Below are 20447 nucleotides of genomic sequence, written 5' to 3' on the forward strand. Positions count from 1 at the left end.
TTCTATGTTTAACTTTCTGAGGAACTGTCAAACTGTTATCCACAGTGACTGTACCATTTTACTTTCCCACTAGTAATATGAGTGGTCCTATTTCCCTGTATCCTCACCAGCACTTGGTTATTTTCTGTTTTTTGTTTGTTTATTTTTAATAAAAGACATCCTAGTGGGTTTGAAGTATTATTTCACTGTAGTTTTGACTGGTATTTCTCTAATGGCTAATGATGGTGAGCATCTTTTCATGTGCTTATTCTTATGTACTTATTATATCTTTTCATGTACTTATTGGCCACTTGTATATATCTTTTTTTTGAGAAATGTCTACTCAGATCCTTTGCCCATTTTTACATTGGGTTGCATTTTGCTGTTGAGTTGTAAGAGTTCTTTATATATTCTGAACATTAAGCATTCATCATGTTAAGCATCCATCATGAAATCAAGCATTTATAAGATACATGATTTCCAAATATTTTCTCTCCTTCTGTAGGTTGTCTTTTCTCTATTTTTAGTCTTCTTTCTGAAGGTGGCTTTGGCTATTTGGGACCTGTGTTAGGCAAGGTCTACCCGAATAGGTGGAGACATGCCTCTACCCAATCCAGTTAACAACTGCTCTTGGTTGAGTCACATCTCCAGGGAGATGATCTAATTAAAGTTTCAAGCATACAGTACCGAATAGGAATTAGAAGAAACGTCTGCCTTTACAAAATGAGATCAGGATTAAAACATGGCTTTTCTAGGGTACATACATCCTTTTAAACTGGCATATGGTGTATTACATTATTGGATTTTGTTATAACGACTCTTGTGTACCTGGGGTAAATCCCACTTGATCACAGTGTGTACTTCTTTTAATGTGCTGTTGGATTTGGTTTGCTAGCATTTTATTGAGGGTTTTGCATCTGTATTCGTAATGGAATATTGGTCTGTGGTTTTTTTGTGATAGCTTTATGTGACTTTAGTATTAGAGTGATGTTTACCTAGATGAATTAGGAAGTATTCCCTCCTCTTCAGTTTTTTTGAAGAGTCTGAGCAGGAGTGATATAATTTTTCTTGGAATATTTGGTAAAATTCACCTTTGAAGCTATCTGGTCATGGGTTTTTTTAGTTGGGAGGTTTTTTTGTTTTGTTTTTAATATTTTTATTGACAAATCTTCACACACATACAGTTCATAATTGGTGACTCACAATATGATCACATAGCTGTGTATTCATCACCATGACCATTTTTAGAACATTTGCATCACTCCAGGAAAAGAGAAACTCATACATCCCTTACCCCTTATCCCTCCCTCTCATTGACCACTAGTATTTCAATCTCTTGAAAGTATTCAGTCACTTTACTTGTAATTGGTCTGCTGAAATTTTCTGTTTCTTCTTGAGTTACTGTAGGGTAGTTTGTGTGTTTTTAAGAGTTTGTCCATTTCATGTCCATTTCCTTATTTTTTGATACTTAAATTGTTGCTTCAAACAACAGTTGCAGACATTGTTTTGCAATTATATTTTTAAGAAATTAAAAAGCTAAAAAAGTTTTATTTTTACCCATTTTCTATTTTTCACATTGTCTCTTCAGATTCCAGTTTCCATCTAGTATTATTTTACTTCTGCCTGGATAAGTTCTTTTAGCATTTCTTGTAGTTCAGTTCTTTTTCTGAAAAAGTCTTTATTTGACCTTCATTTTTGTCAGATCTTTTTGCCGAGAATAGAATTTTAGATTGATAATATTGTTTTTCATTTCTTTAGACATGATAATCAGGTTTTTTTTTTTTTTTGCTTGTACAATTCTCAGAAAAAGTCTACAGTAATCTTTCCTTAGTTCTGTTCACAATGTGCCTATTTTCTCTTACTGCTTTTAAGATTCTCTATCACTGTCTTCTACAATTTATGATACACCTTAATGTTATTTTCCTTTTATTTACCTTGGCCATGGTTCTTCGAAGGTCTTATATCTTCCTGATATATCTGAAAATCTTAAGAGGAGATTTAGACAACTGGAAAAGAGTTTGGAATTAACTTAATAATTATAACAACTAAACAAATGAGGTAGCAAGGAAATTGCCATTTGTGGAAAGAAAAAGTAATCACTGTATCTCTTTTTTTCAGCTGTTAATAGAAGTCACACTCATAGTATAATTTCGGTTAGATCAGTATTCAGTGTTTACAGCATAACTATATTGGCAAGTTGGAAGAATGGAGGATGTGGAAGAATGTGTGAAGGAGCTAAATTCTCATCTATCATATTAAAAACTGGGGAAAATCAAGATATAAAAATAAAATTGCATTATTGAGAAATATAGAGCTAAATACCTCAAAAACAGGTACTTTTGGGTAAAAGTGGTGCTTTTGTGTAAAGGGAAATGGGGTGTGTGGGATGGGTTTTTTTAAGACAGACTTGTAAAGCTGTTTAAGTCTTTAAATTGCATGTATGGGAAATATCACATTAAAATTAAAACTTAAAAAAATCATGCAGTGAATGATGGCACTTGATTTCCTGTTTTTATACCACTGCTTTGCTGCCCTAAGAACAGTAGTAACTAAACATGTGATCTTTCCTGAGGAGAGAGGTAAGTGAAGCCAGCAGGGAGCTGATAAATTAGAAGATGGAGAAAGAGAGGTAGCATTGGAATGTTACTCTGAGGGGGAGGATCAAGTTTAGTTAGATAGGGGATGGCAAACCTCAGAGTAGAGAGATACAGTCACTAAAGGAAACTGGGAGTTTGGAGTTAGAATAGTTTTAAATGATGATAAGGTCCAAGGTGCTGGAGAGTGCCAGAGTAAATTGACATTAAAGATTCTTCGAATCAAGCTGATTGAGAGAGGAGGACTTTGTTATAGTCCATTATTGGTACAAATTAGGTGTCGCAGATAACAAGTGAATAGGCAGGCTGTTAGAAAAATAAACTGCTAAGAATATAATCAGATTTTCTGTAATATCAAACTATTATACTATTATATAAGCATGTAATATAATATGGACCTCTATATAAATGTATTTATGTTTGTATGTGTGTATATGATTGTATTTAAATTGGGAAACAAAAATACATAATAATAAATTTTTTTCTTTTGAAATCCATTCCTTTGATTTGGCCAGAAACTTGATACTTTTGCTTCTTTACCAAGTTATCAATGACAGGTATTGTATATTTGATGTGCAATACAGCATTCAGTTTTATATCATTTAATTAAGAGTAAGATTTCGTTTTTACCAGTTTCATAACAGAAAGTAGCCATTCCAAACATAGGTGTTTCCAAATGAACATGGAATCTTGGGATGTTAGTTTTGATAGTTAGGATACTATTCCTAAGCTATGTGTAAAATTTAGATTTTCAGACATCATATTTAATCCTTAGTATTCTACTGTACTTCATTAACTTCAATATGTTACACTTTCAGTATAAATTAAGAAAGTAAAAGCTTTCATGAAGTTTGAAATTTTAAAAATCTCATTGGGATTTTGATCTTCAGCTCTACAATTTTACGAATATATTTCATGCCATCACTGATTTAATTCCTGGAAGTCCTCTTTCAATATAGAAAAATATATAGGAAAGTACTGTAAGATTCAATTGCTAAAGAATGAATAGAGCGGGCCACTGTGGCTCAGCAGGCAGAGTTCTCACCTGCCATACTGCAGACCCACGTTTGTTTTTCAGTTCCCGGAGCCTGCCCATGTAAAAAAAAAAAAAAAAAGAATGAATAAATTCAGTGGTATAAATTCCTTTTGAATACACTTGCAGATTTGTAATAAAATTATTTACATATATTATAACATCAATTCAGATAGCCCTATATTTCATCAGTTTCTGCTGGTGATTTGGGACAAGGCTTTCTCAGTTGACATGAACCAGAAAACTTCTTTTAAACTCAAGCTCAAAAACATTTCTTTAAACACCACACCAAGTGCTAAACTACCTAATATTATCAAGCAAAACTGACTACAGGAATTTCTGTAATTCATGGTGCTAATTATATGTACTTGTTCTTCAGCTTGTTTGGTGTTAATGCATACACATGTGGTTTAATTTATAGCATTTCAGACTAAGTAAACAACACAGTGAATAGGTTTGTGGTCCCTTGACTTTGCAACTTTGGGTTTAGGTTTTGGAACAAATCCATAGTCAACAAAGAACATTGCAGGAGCATCTTCCTCCTTTGTCATCAGTTCTTAATGAACATTGCAAGACTTTTTGTAATTCAAAGAAATATTTCTTTTTTTTTTTTAACGGTTGACTGGTGACACTTTATTATAATCTGTTCACAGCACACAAACCAATATTAATTAAACTAGAACCATGCCCACTAGAAGTGGACAAAGATTATGTAGCCATGTAACAGTGTGCATTTAATCATCATGTTTTAGTTTCTTGATCTTCTGCTTGTGCCGCTCGATTTCTTTTTGCAGACACTCAATCTCTGTCTTAGAATGAACGATCTCATCTTCATGGTGTTTCTTCAAGTCTCCCAGTTGCAGTTTAGTCTGCTGTCGGAAGTATCGCTACTCTTCTGCCACCTCTCTCTTTCCGAAGGCCCCACCAACCTCCCAGACCACGCCAGTGCCTTCAGACTGGTCCGAGTTGAAGCCTCGATTTTGCGTGACCCTTACGCCCCATGCGAGAGCCGCATCCGCGAACCCAAGGCTGAAACTGCCATTGGTGCTTGTGTCACACCTCACCTGTCACTCCAAAGAAATATTTCTTGATGACGTTTGTCATAAGTATCAGGTCCAAAATTCTTTACTCACATCAGAATTTTCTCATTGATACTTTAAGTAAGTATAGCTGTCAGGGAGGTGTTTTTCTGCATGTTCACCTACTACAAAGAAAAATGTGCAAATCTTTTAAATTTTTCATTCAGCTCAACTTGTAAATTCACAGCCATATTATTAGTATGCTGAATAACTGTAATTTTAGTTAGACCTGCATATGCAAATGCTGTGCACACAAATTATGCTGCAATCCCTAGACACTCTTTTATAAAATTTACTATCTCCTAGAGGCCTTGATACCTTAACAGCTTTTCATCTTAGTACATAATTGCATGTCACAGGAGTACCACTTATTTTATATGCATTAAAAAAGAAGCCCTGAAGAATCATAGAGGGAGGAGGGCTGGGAGCACAAATGAAATGACAAAGAAAGATAGACGATAAAGATTGAGATGGTATGATCTAGGAATGCCTAGAGTGTATAATGATAGTGACTAAATGGACAAATTTTAAAATGTTTTTGTATGAGGAAGAACAAAGGAATGTCATTACTGCAGGGTGCTGAAAATAGATGGTAATTAATATTTTAAAATGTCACCTTATGCGTGAGACTAAAGCAAAAAATGTTTATTTGGTACAAAATTTATATTTTGACTAGTGCATTTCCTAATATAACTTATGTCGATAGTTGGTTGAACACCATAAGTACATGGAACCTTGGGTAATACATGAGATTTTGTTGGTTTGACCAGAGTGATGCCCCGATAAATTCGAGAGTGATTTGAACAGTGAAGAAAAAAGTGTTTGCAAAGTCCCCTTCAGGGAATGGCGAGAATGGGGAAAAATTCAACTTCCCCAAGTTGAATTCTTGATATTCTCACAAGCAGTGTGGACAACCACAGCTATAGGCTGAGCCCCCAGTCTTGGGTTTGTTCACATGAAACTTAACCCCACAAAGGATAGGTCAAGTCTACTTAAAATTAGGCCTGTGGCTCAGTGGCGAGAATGCTTGCCTGCCATACCAGAGGACCCGGGTTCGCTTCCTGGTGCCTGCCCATGTAAAAAAAAAAAAAAATTAGGCCTAAGAGTCACCCCCAAGAGAACCTCTTTTGTTGCTCAGATGTGGCCTCTTTCTCCAGCCAACACAACAATTAAACTCACTACCGTCCCCCTGTCTACATGGGATATGACTCCCAGGGGTGTGGACCTTCGTGGCAACTTGGGACAGAAATCCTAGAATGAGCTGGGACTCAGCATCAAGGGATTCAGAAAACCTTCTTGACCAAAAGGGGAAGGAGTGAAGTGCGACAAAGTATCAATGGCTGAGAGATTCCAAACAGAGTTGAGAGGTTATCCTGGAGGTTATTCTTATGCATTAAGTAGGTATCACCTTGTTAACCAAGATGTAATGGAGAGGCTGGAGGGAACTACCTGAAAATGTAGAACTGTGTTCCAGTAGCCATGTTTCTTTTTTTTTTTTTTAATTTTTTATTAATTCAAAAAAAATTACAAGAATGAAACACATTCTTAATATATGCTCATTCCATTCTACATATATAATCAAAAATTCACAGTATCATCACATAGTTGCATATTCATCATCATGATCATTTCTTAGAACATTTGCATCAATTCATAAAAAATAAAAAGACAACAGAAAAATACAATAAAAACAGTAACGGAAAAAATTTTTACATACCTTACCCCTTACCTCTCCCTTTCATTGATCACTATCATTTCAAATGAAATTTATTTTAACATTTGTTCCCACTATTATTTATTTTTATTCCATATCCTCTACTCGTCTGTTGACAAATTAGATAAAGGAGCATCAGACACAAAGTTTTCACAATCACACTGTCACATTGTGAAAGCTGTATCATTATACAATCATCACCAAGAAACATGGCTACTGGAACACAATTCTACATTTTCAGGCAGTTCCCTCCAGCCTCTCCATTACATCTTGGTTGACAAGGTGGTACCTACTTAATGCATAAGAATAACCTCCAGGATAACCTCTCGACTCCGTTTGGAATCTCTCAGCCATTGACACTTTGTCACACTTCACTCTTCCCCCTTTTAGTCGAGAAGGTTTTCTCAATCCCTTTGTGCTGAGTCTCAGCTTATTCTAGGATTTCTGTCCCACATTGCCAGGAAGATCCACACCCCTGGGAGTTATGTCCCACGTAGACAGGGGGAGGGTGGTGAATTTGCTTCTTGTGTTGGCTGGAAAAAGAGGCCACATCTGAGCAACAAAAGAGGTTCTCTTGGGGGTGACTCTTAAGCCTAATTTTAAGTAAACTTGACCTGTCCTTTGTGGGGTTAAGTTTCATGTGAACAAACCCCAAGACTGGGGGCTCAGCCTATAGCTTTGGTTGTCCACACTGCTTGTGAAAATATCAAGAATTCAACTGGGGGAGGTTGAATTTTCCCCCGCTTTGCAAATACTTTTACACTAACTAATCAAATCACTTAGGATTCATCGGGGCATCACCTGGACAAACCAACAAATCGCATGTCCTACCCAAGGTTCCATGTACTTATGGTGTTCAACCAACTATCTACGTAAGTTATATTAGGAGATGCACTAGTCAAAATATAAATTTTGTACCAAAAAACTTTTGCTTTAGTCTCATACATAAGTTAAAATTTTAAAATATTACCATCTTTTCTCAGCACCCTGCAGTAATGACATTCTTTTGTTCTTCCTCATGCAAAAACATTTTTAAAATTTGTGCATGTACTCACAATCATTATACACTCTAGGCATTCCTAGATTATACCATCTCAATCTTTATCGTCTACCTTTTTTGTGATTTCATTTATGCCCCCAGCCCTCCCCCCTCTATCATTCTCACATTCAGCGTCATTCAGGGTTTTAACATAGTTGTATTACAGTTAAGTAATATTGTGCTGTCCATTTCTGAGTTTTTTTTTTAATTTTTTTTTATTAATCAAAAAAAAGAAAAGAAATTAACACAACATTTAGAAATCATTCCATTCTACACATGCACTCAGTAATTCTTAGTATCATCACATAGATGTATGATCATCATTTCTTAGTACATTTGCATCGATTTAGGAAAAGAACTAGCAAAACAGCAGAAAAAGATATAGAATGTTAATATAGAGAAGAGAATTAAAATAATAATACTAATAAAAATATATATATATAAAAAAGGAAAAAGAAAAAAACAAAAACAAAAGATACAAACAAACAAACAAACAAAAAACTATATTTCAGGTGCAGCTTCTTTCAGTGTTCCAACATAGTTACATTACACTTAGGTATTATTGTGCTGTCCATTTTTGAGTTTTTGTATCTAGTCCTGTTGCACAGTCTGTATCCCTTCAGCTCCAATTACCCATTATCTTACCCTGTTTCTAACTCCTGCTGGTCTCTGTTACCAATGATATATTCCAAGCTGATTCTCGAATGTCGGTTCACATCAGTGGGACCATACAGTATTTGTCCTTTAGTTTTGGGCTAGACTCACTCAGCATAATGTTGTCTAGGTCCATCCATGTTATTACATGCTTCATAAGTTTAGTCTGTCTTAAAGCTGCGTAATATTCCATCGTAGGTATACGCCACAGTTTGTTTAGCCACTCGTCTGTTGATGGACATATTGGCTGTTTCCATCTCTTTGCAATTGTAGATAATGCTGCTATAAACACTGGTGTGCAAATGTCCGTCTGTGTCTTTGCCCTTAAGTCCCTTGAGTAGATACCTAGCAGTGGTATTGCTGGGTCGTAATCCATTCTGCCAGTCTATGTCTTTTGATTGGAAAATTCAGTCCATTAACTTTTAGTGTTATTACTGTTTGGATAATATTTTCCTCTACCATTTTGGCTTTTGTATTATATATATCATATCTGATTTTCCTTCTTTCTACACTTTACTCCATACCTCTCTCTTCTGTCTTTTCATATCTGACTCTAGTGCTCCCTTTAGTATTTCTTGCAGAGCTGGTCTCTTGGTCACAAATTCTCTCAGTGACTTTTTGTCTATAAATGTTTTAATTTCTCCTTCATTTTTGAAGGACAATTTTGCTGGATATAGAAGTCTTGGTTGGCAGTTTTTCTCTTTTAGTAATTTAAATATATCATCCCACTGTCTTCTAGCTGCCATGGTTTCTGCTTAGAAATCTACACATAGTCTTATTGGGTTTCCCTTGTATGTGACAGATTGTTTTTCTCTTGCTGCTTTCAAGATCCTCTCTTTCTCTTTGACCTCTGACATTCTAACTAGTAAGTGTCTTGGAGAACGCCTATTTGGGTCTATTCTCTTTGGGGTGCGCTGCACTTCTTGGATCTGTAAATTTAGGTCTTTCATAAGAGTTGGGAAATTTTCAGTGATAATTTCTTCCATTTAGTTTTTCTCCTCCTTTTCCCTTCTCTTCTCCTTCTGGGACACCCACAACACGTATATTTGTGCGCTTCATATTGTCATTCAGTTCCCTGATCCCCTGCTCAAGTTTTTCCATTCTTTTCCCTATAGTTTCTGTTTCTTTTTGGAATTCAGATGTTCCATCCTCCAGTTCACTAATTGTAGCTTCTGTCTCTTTAGATCTACCATTGTAGGTATCCATTGTTTTTTCCATTTTTTCTTCTTTGTCCTTCACTCCCATAAGTTCTGTGATTTGTTTTTTCAGATTTTCTATTTCTTCTTTTTGTTCAGCCCATGTCTTCTTCATGTCCTCCCTCAATTTATTGATTTGGTTTTTGAAGAGTCTTTCCATTTCTGTTCGTATATTCAGCATTAGTTGTCTCAGCTCCTGTATCTCATTTGAACTATTTGTTTGTTCCTTTGACTGGGTCATATCTTCAATTTTCCGAGTGTCATCCATTATTTTCTGCTGGTGTCTGGGCATTTGATCAGATTTCCCTGGGTGTGGGACCGGGCTGGTTGAAAGGTTTTTCTGTGAAATCTCTGGGCTCTGTTTTTCTTTTCCTGCCCAGTAGGTGGCGCTTGTGGCGCTCGTCTGTCTGCGGGTCCCACCAGTAAAAGATGCTGTGGCTCCTTTAACTTGCCAATCCGAATCTCGCAGTCGGCCCGGGAAACCGCGCGTGGAGGGGGGGTCGCCGGCCGCCGCGGCTTGGGGGAGTGCCGGTCCAAATTGCCCAGCTGGCCCGAGACGCCAAGCGTGGCGGGAGGGCCCCGCTATCCAACGTTCCCAGTCAGACCGGGGAGCCACGTGCGTGGAGGGGACCCCAGTCGCCAGCCGCCCCGGCCGGGAAAACGCGCGCCCCTCGGGTATCTCACCGCAGCGGATTCTCCCTGCCCATTCAGCTGTTCCAGAATGGGGTACACTGTCTTTTTGGTCTGTGTCATGGCTCCGGGAGCTGTTTCGTATTGTTTCTGTTTCTTTAGTTGCTGTTCTGGAGGAGGAACTAAGACCTGCGCTTCTTACTAAGCCGCCATCTTCTCCGCCATATCCCCCATTTCTGAGTTTTTATATTCAATCCTATTGCACAGTCTGTATCCCTTCAACTCCAGTTACCCAGTATCCTACCTTATTTCTGTCTCCTGATGGTCTCTGTTGTACCAACGAAATTCTCCAAGTTTATTCACTAATGTCAGCTCATATCAGTGAAACCATACAGTATTTGTCCTTTTGTTTTTGGTTAATCACACTCAGTATAATGTCCTTAAGGTCCATCCAAGTTGTTACATACTTCATAACTTTATTCTGTCTTACAGCTGCATAACATTCCATTGTATGTATATGCCACAGTTTCTTTAGCCATCCATATGTTGATGAACATTTTGGCTGTTTCCATCTCTTGGTAATTGTAAATAATGCTGCTGTAGACGTTGGTGTTCAAATGTCCGTTTGTGTCCTTGCCCTCATGTCTTTTGAGTAGAGACAGCGTATAGATGGGCCCTCTTTTTTAATCCATTCTGCCAGTCTATGTCTTTTGATTGGGGAGTTTAATCCATTAACATTCAGTGTTATTACTGCACGGGTAGTACTTTCTTCTACTATTTTGCCTTCTGGATTTTATATGTCATATCTAATTTTCCTTCTTTTTACCTTTACTCATAGTCTTCCTTTCTACACTCTTCTCCACACCTCTCTCTTCTGTCTTTTTGTATCTGTCTCTAGTGCTCCCTTTAGTATTTCTTTGCAGAGCTGGTCTCTGGGTCATGAATTCTCTCAGTGATTTTTTTGTCTGAAAATGTTTCAATTTCTCCCTCATTTTTGAAGGACAATTATGCTGAATATAGAATTCTTGGTTGGCAGTTTTTCTTTTTTAGTAATTTAAATTACTGTCTTCTGTCTTCTTGCCTCCATGATTTCTGCTGAGAGATCTACACATAGTATTATTGGGCTTCCTTTGTACGTGATGGATTGCTTTTCTCTTGCTGCTTTCAAGATTCTCTCTTTCTCTTTGACCTCTGACATTCTGATTAGTAAATGTCTTGGAGTATGTCTATTTGTATCTATTCTCTTTGGGGTACGCTGCACTTCTTGGATCTGTAATTTTAAATCTTTCATAAGAGTTGTGAAATTTTCAGGGATAATTTCCTCCATCACTTTTTCTCCTCCTTTTCCCTTCTCTTCTCCTTCTGGGACACCCACAACACGTATATTCGTGTGCTTCATATTATCATTCAATTCCCTGAGTCCCTGCTCATATTTTTCCATTTTTTCCCTATAGTTTCTGTATCTTGTCGAATTTCAGATGTTCCATCCTCCAGTTCACTAATCCTAACCTCTGCCTCTTGAAATCTACCATTGTAGGTTTCCATTGTTTTTTTTAATTTGTTCTACTGTATCTTTCATCCCATAAGTTCTGTGATTTTTTTCAGACTTTCCATTTCTTCTTTTTGTTCGTTCTTTGCCTTCTTCATATCCTCCCTCAATTCATTGATTTGGTGTTTGACGAGGTTTTCCATGTCTCTTCGTATATTCTGAATTAGTTGTTTCAGCTCTTGTATCTCATTTGAACTATTGGTTTGTTCTTTGACTGGGCCATATCTTCAATTTTCCTGGTGTGATTTGTGATTTTTTGCTGGCGTCTAGACATTTAATTACCTCAATTAGTTTATTCTGGTGATTGCTTTCACTTCTCTTACCTAGGGTTTGCTTGCTAGATGAATTTGTTGTCTATCTATTCTTTGACCTTCAGTTCAGCTTTTTCTGGACCTCTAGCTTAGGTTTTGTTTCACAGAGGATAATTTTTCAGTTCTTGTTTTCTTGTTTCTTGCCTTGCTTGCATGGTACGTTTTCCCACCACCCTTAGGAGGGTGTATGTAGGTATTATAAACTCCAGCTGGGTTTTCCTGGACTAAACTGGCCTCCTATCAGGGGGAAGGAGTCACCTGCATCAGTTTTCCCTGAGGGTGAGACCCAGCAGCTTAAAAGACTTTCCTGTGAAGTCTCTGGGCTCCGTTTTTCTTATCCTGCCCAATATGTGGCATGTCTGCCTGCTGGTCGCACCAGCAAAAGATGTTGCGGCACTTTTAACTTTGGAAGACTCTCCCTGCTGGGGGCGTGGTGGAGATGGAGGAGAGGTTGTAGGCTGGTTTTAATGGCTTCAAATTGCCAAGCCCTGGGGTCTGAATTCTTTGAAAGAGGGATTCCACCTGAGTTGGGCTTCACCCCTCCCCTGGGGAAGGCACAGGTGGGAGACAGCCCTGAAAGCAGCCCGTTTCTGCCCATGCCTGGGGTGGTTGCAGCCCGAGAAGTCCCACCGCTGAATCCAGAGGCTGCCAAGTCTCAGTAGAAACACAGCCACTAAAACCTCCGTTTCCTCCCCTTTCCTCTTTTTCCTTGAGCCCAATGAGGGAACTCCACCTTGACCAGGTTTAGAGTGTCTTTCCTTTCCCTCTGGGAAGCTGTCTGTCGGGGAGGGGCACCGGTTGCCGGCTGCCACGGCTTGGGGAACTCACGGTTTTGGGGAGGCTTGCAGCCGGTCTAGCTGGTCCAGACTGAGGTACGCTGTGTGTCCGGTCACTGACATGGCTCCGGGAGCTGTTCTGTACTGTTTCTGGTTATTTAGTAGTTGTTCTGGAGGACGAACTAAAACGCACACATTGCTAAGTGCCATCTTGTCCCCTCTCCCAGGAGTGAGAAGTTTTGACTCAAAGGAATAGACTGAGGGAGTTTGGAGTTCTATATACTCATGATGTATGTATGAATCTATACATATGTTAAATTTCGTAGACCTGTGCTCTTGCTAAAAGATCAATGTACTTTTTAAAAAAATCATTACTCTGTTGTATTGATCAATAGCAACTGTTAGTCTGTGTTCTATTTTGCTAATTTCCAGAATGCAATGTACCAGAAACTGAATGGCTTTTAAAAGGGGGAATTTAATAAGTTGCTAGTTTATAGTTCTAAGGCTGAGAAAATGTCTCAGTTAAAGCAAGTCTATAGAAATGTCCAATTTAAGGCATCCAGGAAATGATACCTTGGTTCAAGAAGGCCGATGACATTCAGCGTCTCTCTGTCAGTTGGAAGGGCACATGGCAAACATGGTGGCATCTGCTGTCCTTCTTGTGACTCTACCAAAGACAGGACTGTCTCTAAAATGTTTCCTCTTTAAAGGATTCCATAAGCAACTCCACTTTCAGTGGGTGGAGACATACCTCCATGGAAATCATCTAATCAAAAGTTACCACCCACAATTAGGTGGATCACATCTCCATGGAAACAGTCAAAATGCTCCCAGTCAGCAATATTGAGTGAGATTAAAGGGCATAGCTTTTCTGGGATCCAACACATATTCAAACTGGCACAGTCTACCTCACATTGGGGAAACTATAGAGAGTGGCTGGGGATTTTGCAAATTTTACCTCCATCCTGACTAAAGCCACTAGCCTATTCCATCTGATTTTTGGCCCACTGGAATGAGAGCCTAGGATTATTGCATCTTATGATTTTTCAAGAAAAGCTAGAAATCCAAATTTTAACATGAAATCTACTGATTTTTTTAGAGCATTGTTAAGTAATTTAAGATTTTGAAAAATAGTCTGCTAAACAGTTTACGTCTGAAAAATAGATGTACTAATTTGCTGTCTCTGATATTGACAGATGTTATAGCTGTGGTACATAATTGTAGGCAATTTAGTGCTAAAGAGAACTTCTAGTCATTTGAGAGAAGAATGATGGGAGTCCTTAAGATTGCTCTACCATGGATGTGAGGATCATATCACATATTTGTGGTATTTATAGATGGCATGGGCTTCAGAAGAGCTGTGATATCTTTAGGTGACAGAATGATGATTTATAGGTGACAGAAAGAAAGGAGTATGTTAGCTTGGCATATTGTGGGTTAAAAGATTTTCCACTGGAGAAGATTGGGGAAATGGGGACATTTTAAGAAAGGAATGTTCAGGTATTTTGTATAAAATAGACATGGCACAGTGAAGGAGGTTGGCAGAGGAGTCAGCACAGGGATGAATCGTGATTGGGGAGGAACATGACTGAGGTGGACAGGAATGAAGATCTGAGAGATGAATGCAGGTACTTATTGGGTACATGGCTGGGAAGCATAAAGATTGGACATGGTGATCCCTTGGATTAGTAGGAATTGAGGAAAACAGCTTCAACTCATGCTCTTCCCTGTTTCTAAAATGCTCTCTCCCGAACTTTCTTACCTTTATCTAGTTAGTTCATATTTAAGATTCTAAACTTAGATTTTTGAATTTCACTCCTGGATGACATCCCTGGCAGTCCTTCCTTGCTGCTCCCCAAGTCTAGTCCTTCCTTAGTGTTCCCACAGTACCCATTACAAACCTTTATCTGAGAACTCACCACTTTATATTAAAATTACCTCTTTTTAATGTTCTCTATAAGGTATTGTGAATCCATGTTTCATTCATCTCTTTGCTACAGGCAGCTAGCATAAAGTCTGGCAAAGATCTGATATCAATAAATATTTGTTTAATTTTACAGAGGAGTTAATGCTGGCCGCTGTATTTTTTTTTTTCTCAAACTATTTGTTTTTGTTGGCTAAAGCTGCCAGAGTGCAATATACTAGGAATGGATTAACTTTTACAAAGAGGATTTCTTAAGCTACAAGTTATAATTTTGAGGCTATTTAAATGTCCACATTAAGGCATCAGCAAGAGGAGATCCTCACTCTAGAGAGGCTGATTGAATCTGGGTTCCTTTTTCCCATGGGAAGGCACATGGTGAAGTCTGCTGGCCCTCCTCTTCTAGGTTGGTTTCAAAATGGCTCTCTTAATTCCTGTCAGTCCTTTTAGTTTCTGCTGGGAATTTTCTCTCTCTCTCTCTCTCTCTCTCTCTCTCCCCCCTCCCCTCTTTCTACTAAAGCAACATAAAAACATACAAAACATTCTGCACATACAAACATTCCATGCGTGGTATACAATTAATAACTCACAATATCATCACGTAGTTGTATATTCACCACCATAATTTTTTTTTACATTCTACATATATAATCAGTAATTCACAATGTCACATAGTTACGTATTCATCATCATGATCATTTCTTGGAACCTTTGCATCTATTCAGAAAAAGAAGTAAAAAGAAAACAGAAAAAAAATTCGTGCATGCCATTACCCCCCTCCTCTCCCCTCACCGATCACCGGCATTTCACTCTAAATTTATTTTAACATTTGTTCCCCCTATTATTCATCTTTATTCCATATATTTTACTCATCTGTTGATAAGGTAGATAAGAGGAGCATCAGACACAAGATTTTCACAATCACAGAGTCACATTGTGAAAACTATATCATTATACAATCATCTTCAAGGTACATGGCTACTGGGGCACAGCTCTACATTTTCTGGCAGTTCCCTTCAGCCTCTCTACTACATCTTGACTAACAAGGTGATGTCTATTTAATGTGTAAGAATAACCCCCAGGATAACCTCACGACTCTGTTTGGAATCCCTCAGCCATTGACACTTAATTTGTCTCATTTCAGTCCTCCCCCTTTTGATCAAGAAGGTTTTCTCAATCCCTTGGTGCTGAGTCTCAGCTCGTTCTAGGGGTTTTCTCATTCCCTTGATGCTGAGTCTCAGCTCGTTCTAGGGGTTTTCTCATTCCCTTGATGCTGAGTCTCAGCTCATTCCAGGATTTCTGTCCCACGTTGCCAGGAAGTTCTATACCCCTGGGAGTCATATCCTACGTAGACAGGGGAAGGGTGGTGAGTTTGCTTGTTGTGTTGGCTGGAGAGAGATGGCCCCTGTATTTTAGTTGAAAGATGATTGTGGCAGGTGTCTGGACTTTCTCCGGCCTTTCTTCAAGGGCCAGTTGTGGAATAGACCTATAAGCTGTTTTCTTCCTGCTTCTCATCTTCTTAGGGTAAAAGCAAAACTCAATAGCTAGCCAATAAGTTATTGTTAAGATCAGGGACATAGCCTTTATAACCATTGCTTCCTTTGGATAGAGTGGCAATCTTTTGGCATATAATTCTTTCTGACATTAACAATTTGGCCAACTAACATTTTATGTGATGCTATTACAGTGATCACTGCACAGAGTATTTATTCCACTGCATTCCTTTCATTTGTCTTTGTAGAAAAATCTTGATGAGTAATAGATTTAAAGGACTTAATTTTACCTGGTTCATGAACAGAATTCTCATCAGGACTTAGATATGTTTTATTGTCTTTTTCCTTGTCAGTTTTTCTATGTAAATGAGTCCATTGACCTTCCCAGAGACATCATACAAGATCTAACTGCAATCTTTCTTTTTTATGTTAAGATGTTCATCGTTATTTGACTCTCCTTTGCTGCTTAAACAGCTCCTTCTGCTTTCTTTGTTATTGAAACTGAAGTTTGAACACTGCTGTTTTTTCTTCTAGATTATTTGATTATTCTTCAGTTTCCTCTCCAGAGTTTTACTTAGGTTCTTTTTGTTTTATTTTTTTATTTATCCATTAGGCTTTTCTATGTCAGAGGACTAGAGAGCCTTTTAATAGAGAACCTGAACTCAGGAATGAGATGATAAAGGAAACTTCAAGTGATTACTTTTTCGTTAAAGTGTTCCTTCTCCCAGCCCTAATCCCAGCATAGAATTAGGGCCTTATTTTTCTCAAGCAGCTTACAGTTAGAATGCAGAAGGTGCTATGTCATTCTTATTAGGCATCTATTATGTGTATATCAGACACTATACTACTTAGTCCATCTAAAAAGAAGAAGATGTCCATACCTTCAAGGAATTTATAACCTAATAGGGATGATAAATAAACCTTAAATTACAAAAACTTACTTTTTCTATCCTCTGCTTGCTTTTTCCTTTTCTTCTCGTCTGTAAATTGGGATAATATATTTTCTTGACAGGGTTATATCTTCACATGAACTTCTCTCTGTGAGTACTTTAGCATACAAGTCTCGCCTGTAGTAAAGGGTTCAATATATGGTGGTAACCACCATCTGATAAGAATGGAACGGATGTGATGTCTCCATCTGGACAGAACAAAGAAGTTTTCACAGAGGTAGAAATGCTAGAGGAAACTGCATCTACAAAGGCATAAAGGAATGATATATAGGTATATTTAGAGAACCTTAAAGTAATTGGTATATCTAAGAGAGGGGAATGAAGGAGGGGCTCACAATGACAGATGTGGTTTCTCAGATTGGCAGGAATTTGGACTTAATCCTGTAAGGAAAGAGGAACATTAATTTATATCAAGCAAGAGAGTCTTAAAACTGGTTAATCAATTCTCAGGAAAATTTTTAATATATTACACATCTCTTTCAGGTCTCACTTGCCCTGGAGCCTTTGTCAGAAACTTATGACAGCTACAATCCTTTTCCTACCACTGACGCGACAGAAAATGTGCCTTCATCTGAGCAGGGAGTCAGAGAGAATATTGAACTCAGTGATACCCAGTTTCTGGTTTCATCAAGGGCACATAGGATTCCTACCACCAAAACTGATGGAAAAGAATTAGAAACAAACGGTAGTGGGTCGCCCACTCCAAGGTAATTATTACAACAAACACTAGCCAATCTGTCAGCTAACTCCCACTACACTCATAATTTCTACCTTTCATTTTTTAAGTAAAAGACTAATGACAGAGAAAGGTACAGTCATTCATTCAGCAAATAACTATTAAAAACCCACTATGTCTCCTGGCCCAGTAGCAGGCAGTGAGCATAGAAATCAGTAAAGCAATTCCTGTTTTCTAGGTCTTCTCACAAGCTAGTGGGAAGGCCAGCGTACAAACAGATAAGTAGGACTACGTGATATACAGATGCCATGATAAATGTCCATGAGGGAAAAGAAGGAAAAAGCAGTATTTTGTGAAATAGAATGAAATAAGAAAAACAGATTTTTGTTAAAGTAATTATTTATCAAGCACTTGTTTTATGTTTAGGCTCTATGCTAAGTCCTTTATTTCGTTGTCTCACTTAAGCCAGAAATGTGAGTAAAATATGTATTATATCCTTTATTTGGGAGACGAAAATCAACTTTGCATAGTCACATAGCAAATAAGTCACCTTTTTCAAAGTCCAGGCTACATTGCCGTAAACCACTGATCTACTTTCTGTCTCTAAGTAGAATGCTAACTAACGTAGAATATATTGCTGAAATTCTTCTACATTTTTTAAAACAGGGGAAAGGACCACTTATACTTTGCAGAGAACGCTGATCCAATGAAGGATTCTTTCTTTGGACCACAGCACCATCTTAATTCAGAACAGAGTTTAGAGTTTATAACTCTGAAAGGTGAAGCCCTACGGAAACAGATGTCTCTTAACAGTTCTGAAGTTCAGCCTCAAACTAAAACAGTTGCAAAGAGTCACAGTGACTCGTGCATTCTTTCTTCAAACAATCCCCCTACCAAGGATCTTCTTTCAGGTACATGCACTCATTTGTGGGCTTAGATTAAGTTATATTTATTAGGATTGCTCTGCTTATTGGCCAGCCTACAAAGAGAACCAAGGTTTTTTGAACTAGAGAGCCAAATAAAAGGTAGCAATCTTGCTAAAGTCCAGTATTTCTCACCATTTAAAGGCAGCCCTATAAAACCACTGAGTAACTATTTAATAGTTACTAAATGCTTTAAGTTGTAGGTTTGGGGAAAGAACCTGGATATAGGGAGTAAGCCTTTTTAGTGAAAAAAAATTAGTCCTTATTTTTTTCCAAAAATTTCAAAGCAATTAAGATTTCTGTCTTATGATCACTATTCACTGTACCACTATGGCAAGGCTAGTACCAAATCCTTTCCACATTCTGAAAACTTGGTTTCAGTGGAAATACTCAGTGCATAGTAACTCATGATCTTAAGTCTGGGAATTAAATATGATTCATGGGCAGATGAATTTTAAAAGAATTATTTCTCTTAAAGACAAACAGTAAAGGGTCAGTTTATTAATATAAAGGCTTAGATTGACCTAAAAAAGTAAATAGGAAAAGAATTAGATCACCTTATTTTATAGAGTGTTATAATAAAAGCAATTGAGGCGTCTTACATTATACTGACTTTAATGTTTGACCATACATCTCTGCTGTCAGGAGCATTACAAGTAAAATTGCCAAAATAGAGTATTAGTAGCATTAGCAGAAAAGTCTTTTAAATAACTGTTTGAGTACATAATTAACATTATAAGGAAATTTGTTAATGAAGAAAGATTCTGTTCATACTTTTTCAATTAAAATAATCCATAATCCCCTATTTTTTTTAAAATGAATTCCAAGTTATAAACTATTAATTTTATATTAACTAAAAGAAAATAGTCCCATTATACTCAGCTTATCTGCTCACACCTGGAATATTTTGTGTGGGACTAGACACCAGACACTGAGAAAGATATTTGTTCATTCAGCAGTTACTTATTCAGGACCTGTTAAGTACCTAGTATTCTCCTAGGCATCAAGAATAGAGCAGTTGAAAAACCAAAGACACAAATTCCTGCTTGTGGATATTATATTGTCATTGGGAAGACAAATGATAAACCAGATAATTAAGTAAATGTATAGTATTAGATGGTGAGAATGGCAGCGGGGTGAAATGAAATGGGAAAGGTGAGAGGAGGGCATGTTGGTTTTACATATATTGGCAAAAAGGCCTCACTGAAAAAATAACATCAAAATAAAGATCTAATAGAAGGTGAATTCCTTCAAAGGAGAGTAGCTAGAATGGTGAAGGGACCACCAAGAGATTTTTAGCCTGGACATAACAGCTACCATTTATTGAGCACTCATGTGCTAGCTACTATGCTGACTTTGTGAAGTAGGGATTGTTATGCCCATTTTTAAAATGAAGACATAGGCTCAGAGTTATTAAATGATTTGTTTTTTAGCAAACTCAGATAACTTCAGGGGCCAAGCAAGCACATAAATGCTATGAATGAAGGCAAGAATAAGGAGCAGGGGAGCTCATGTCCTGTTAAACTGAACAACTGCGCCTCAGCTCCAGTCCATTATTGTGTAAAACTCTAGAGTAAAGTTCTCTGCTTTACCCTTCTGTAGGTTCATTGTTTACCTAGACCTGTTGTTTTTGTTGTTACTGTTTTTTATTTTGGTAATAAAAACTATGCTAACCAACCGTGCAGGCCAAACAAAACATATTGAAATATATTGTCACTATATGCCCTAAAGGTTTAGCTGGTCTGGTTGTTAGTGTTTCTTGGGTAAGTTTGAATTTAAAACTCTTATCATAACAGGATCCAATAAGATATTGAGATACAAAAATAGTGTATAGATTTTACTAGCTTTATTGTAACTAAACACTAATTGGAAGACTCAATGAATGGATATAATGACTCCTCTGAAGATGTCATTCTCTCCAGAGCATAGA

The 20447-nt window shown here is 37.5% G+C and overlaps 1 protein-coding gene and 1 pseudogene across 7 annotated transcripts in view; one reads left to right on the forward strand and one right to left on the reverse strand.

The window, feature by feature from the left end:
* The window catches only part of C2CD3 (C2 domain containing 3 centriole elongation regulator), a 235253-nt gene that overhangs the window by 14671 nt on the left and 200135 nt on the right, over positions 1–20447 (forward strand). For all 7 annotated transcript variants that reach the window (XM_077113600.1, XM_077113599.1, XM_077113596.1 and 4 more), the window contains exons 4-5: positions 17402–17625; positions 18261–18505. In XM_077113600.1, the coding sequence (XP_076969715.1) occupies positions 17402–17625; positions 18261–18505 (469 nt within the window). The remainder of the gene's footprint in view (positions 1–17401; positions 17626–18260; positions 18506–20447) is intronic.
* Positions 4225–4648, reverse strand: LOC143643463 (ATPase inhibitor, mitochondrial pseudogene; annotated as a pseudogene).

The sequence above is a fragment of the Tamandua tetradactyla genome, chromosome 8 (assembly GCF_023851605.1).
Source record: "Tamandua tetradactyla isolate mTamTet1 chromosome 8, mTamTet1.pri, whole genome shotgun sequence".
In the NCBI taxonomy this organism is placed as follows: Eukaryota; Metazoa; Chordata; class Mammalia; order Pilosa; family Myrmecophagidae; genus Tamandua; species Tamandua tetradactyla.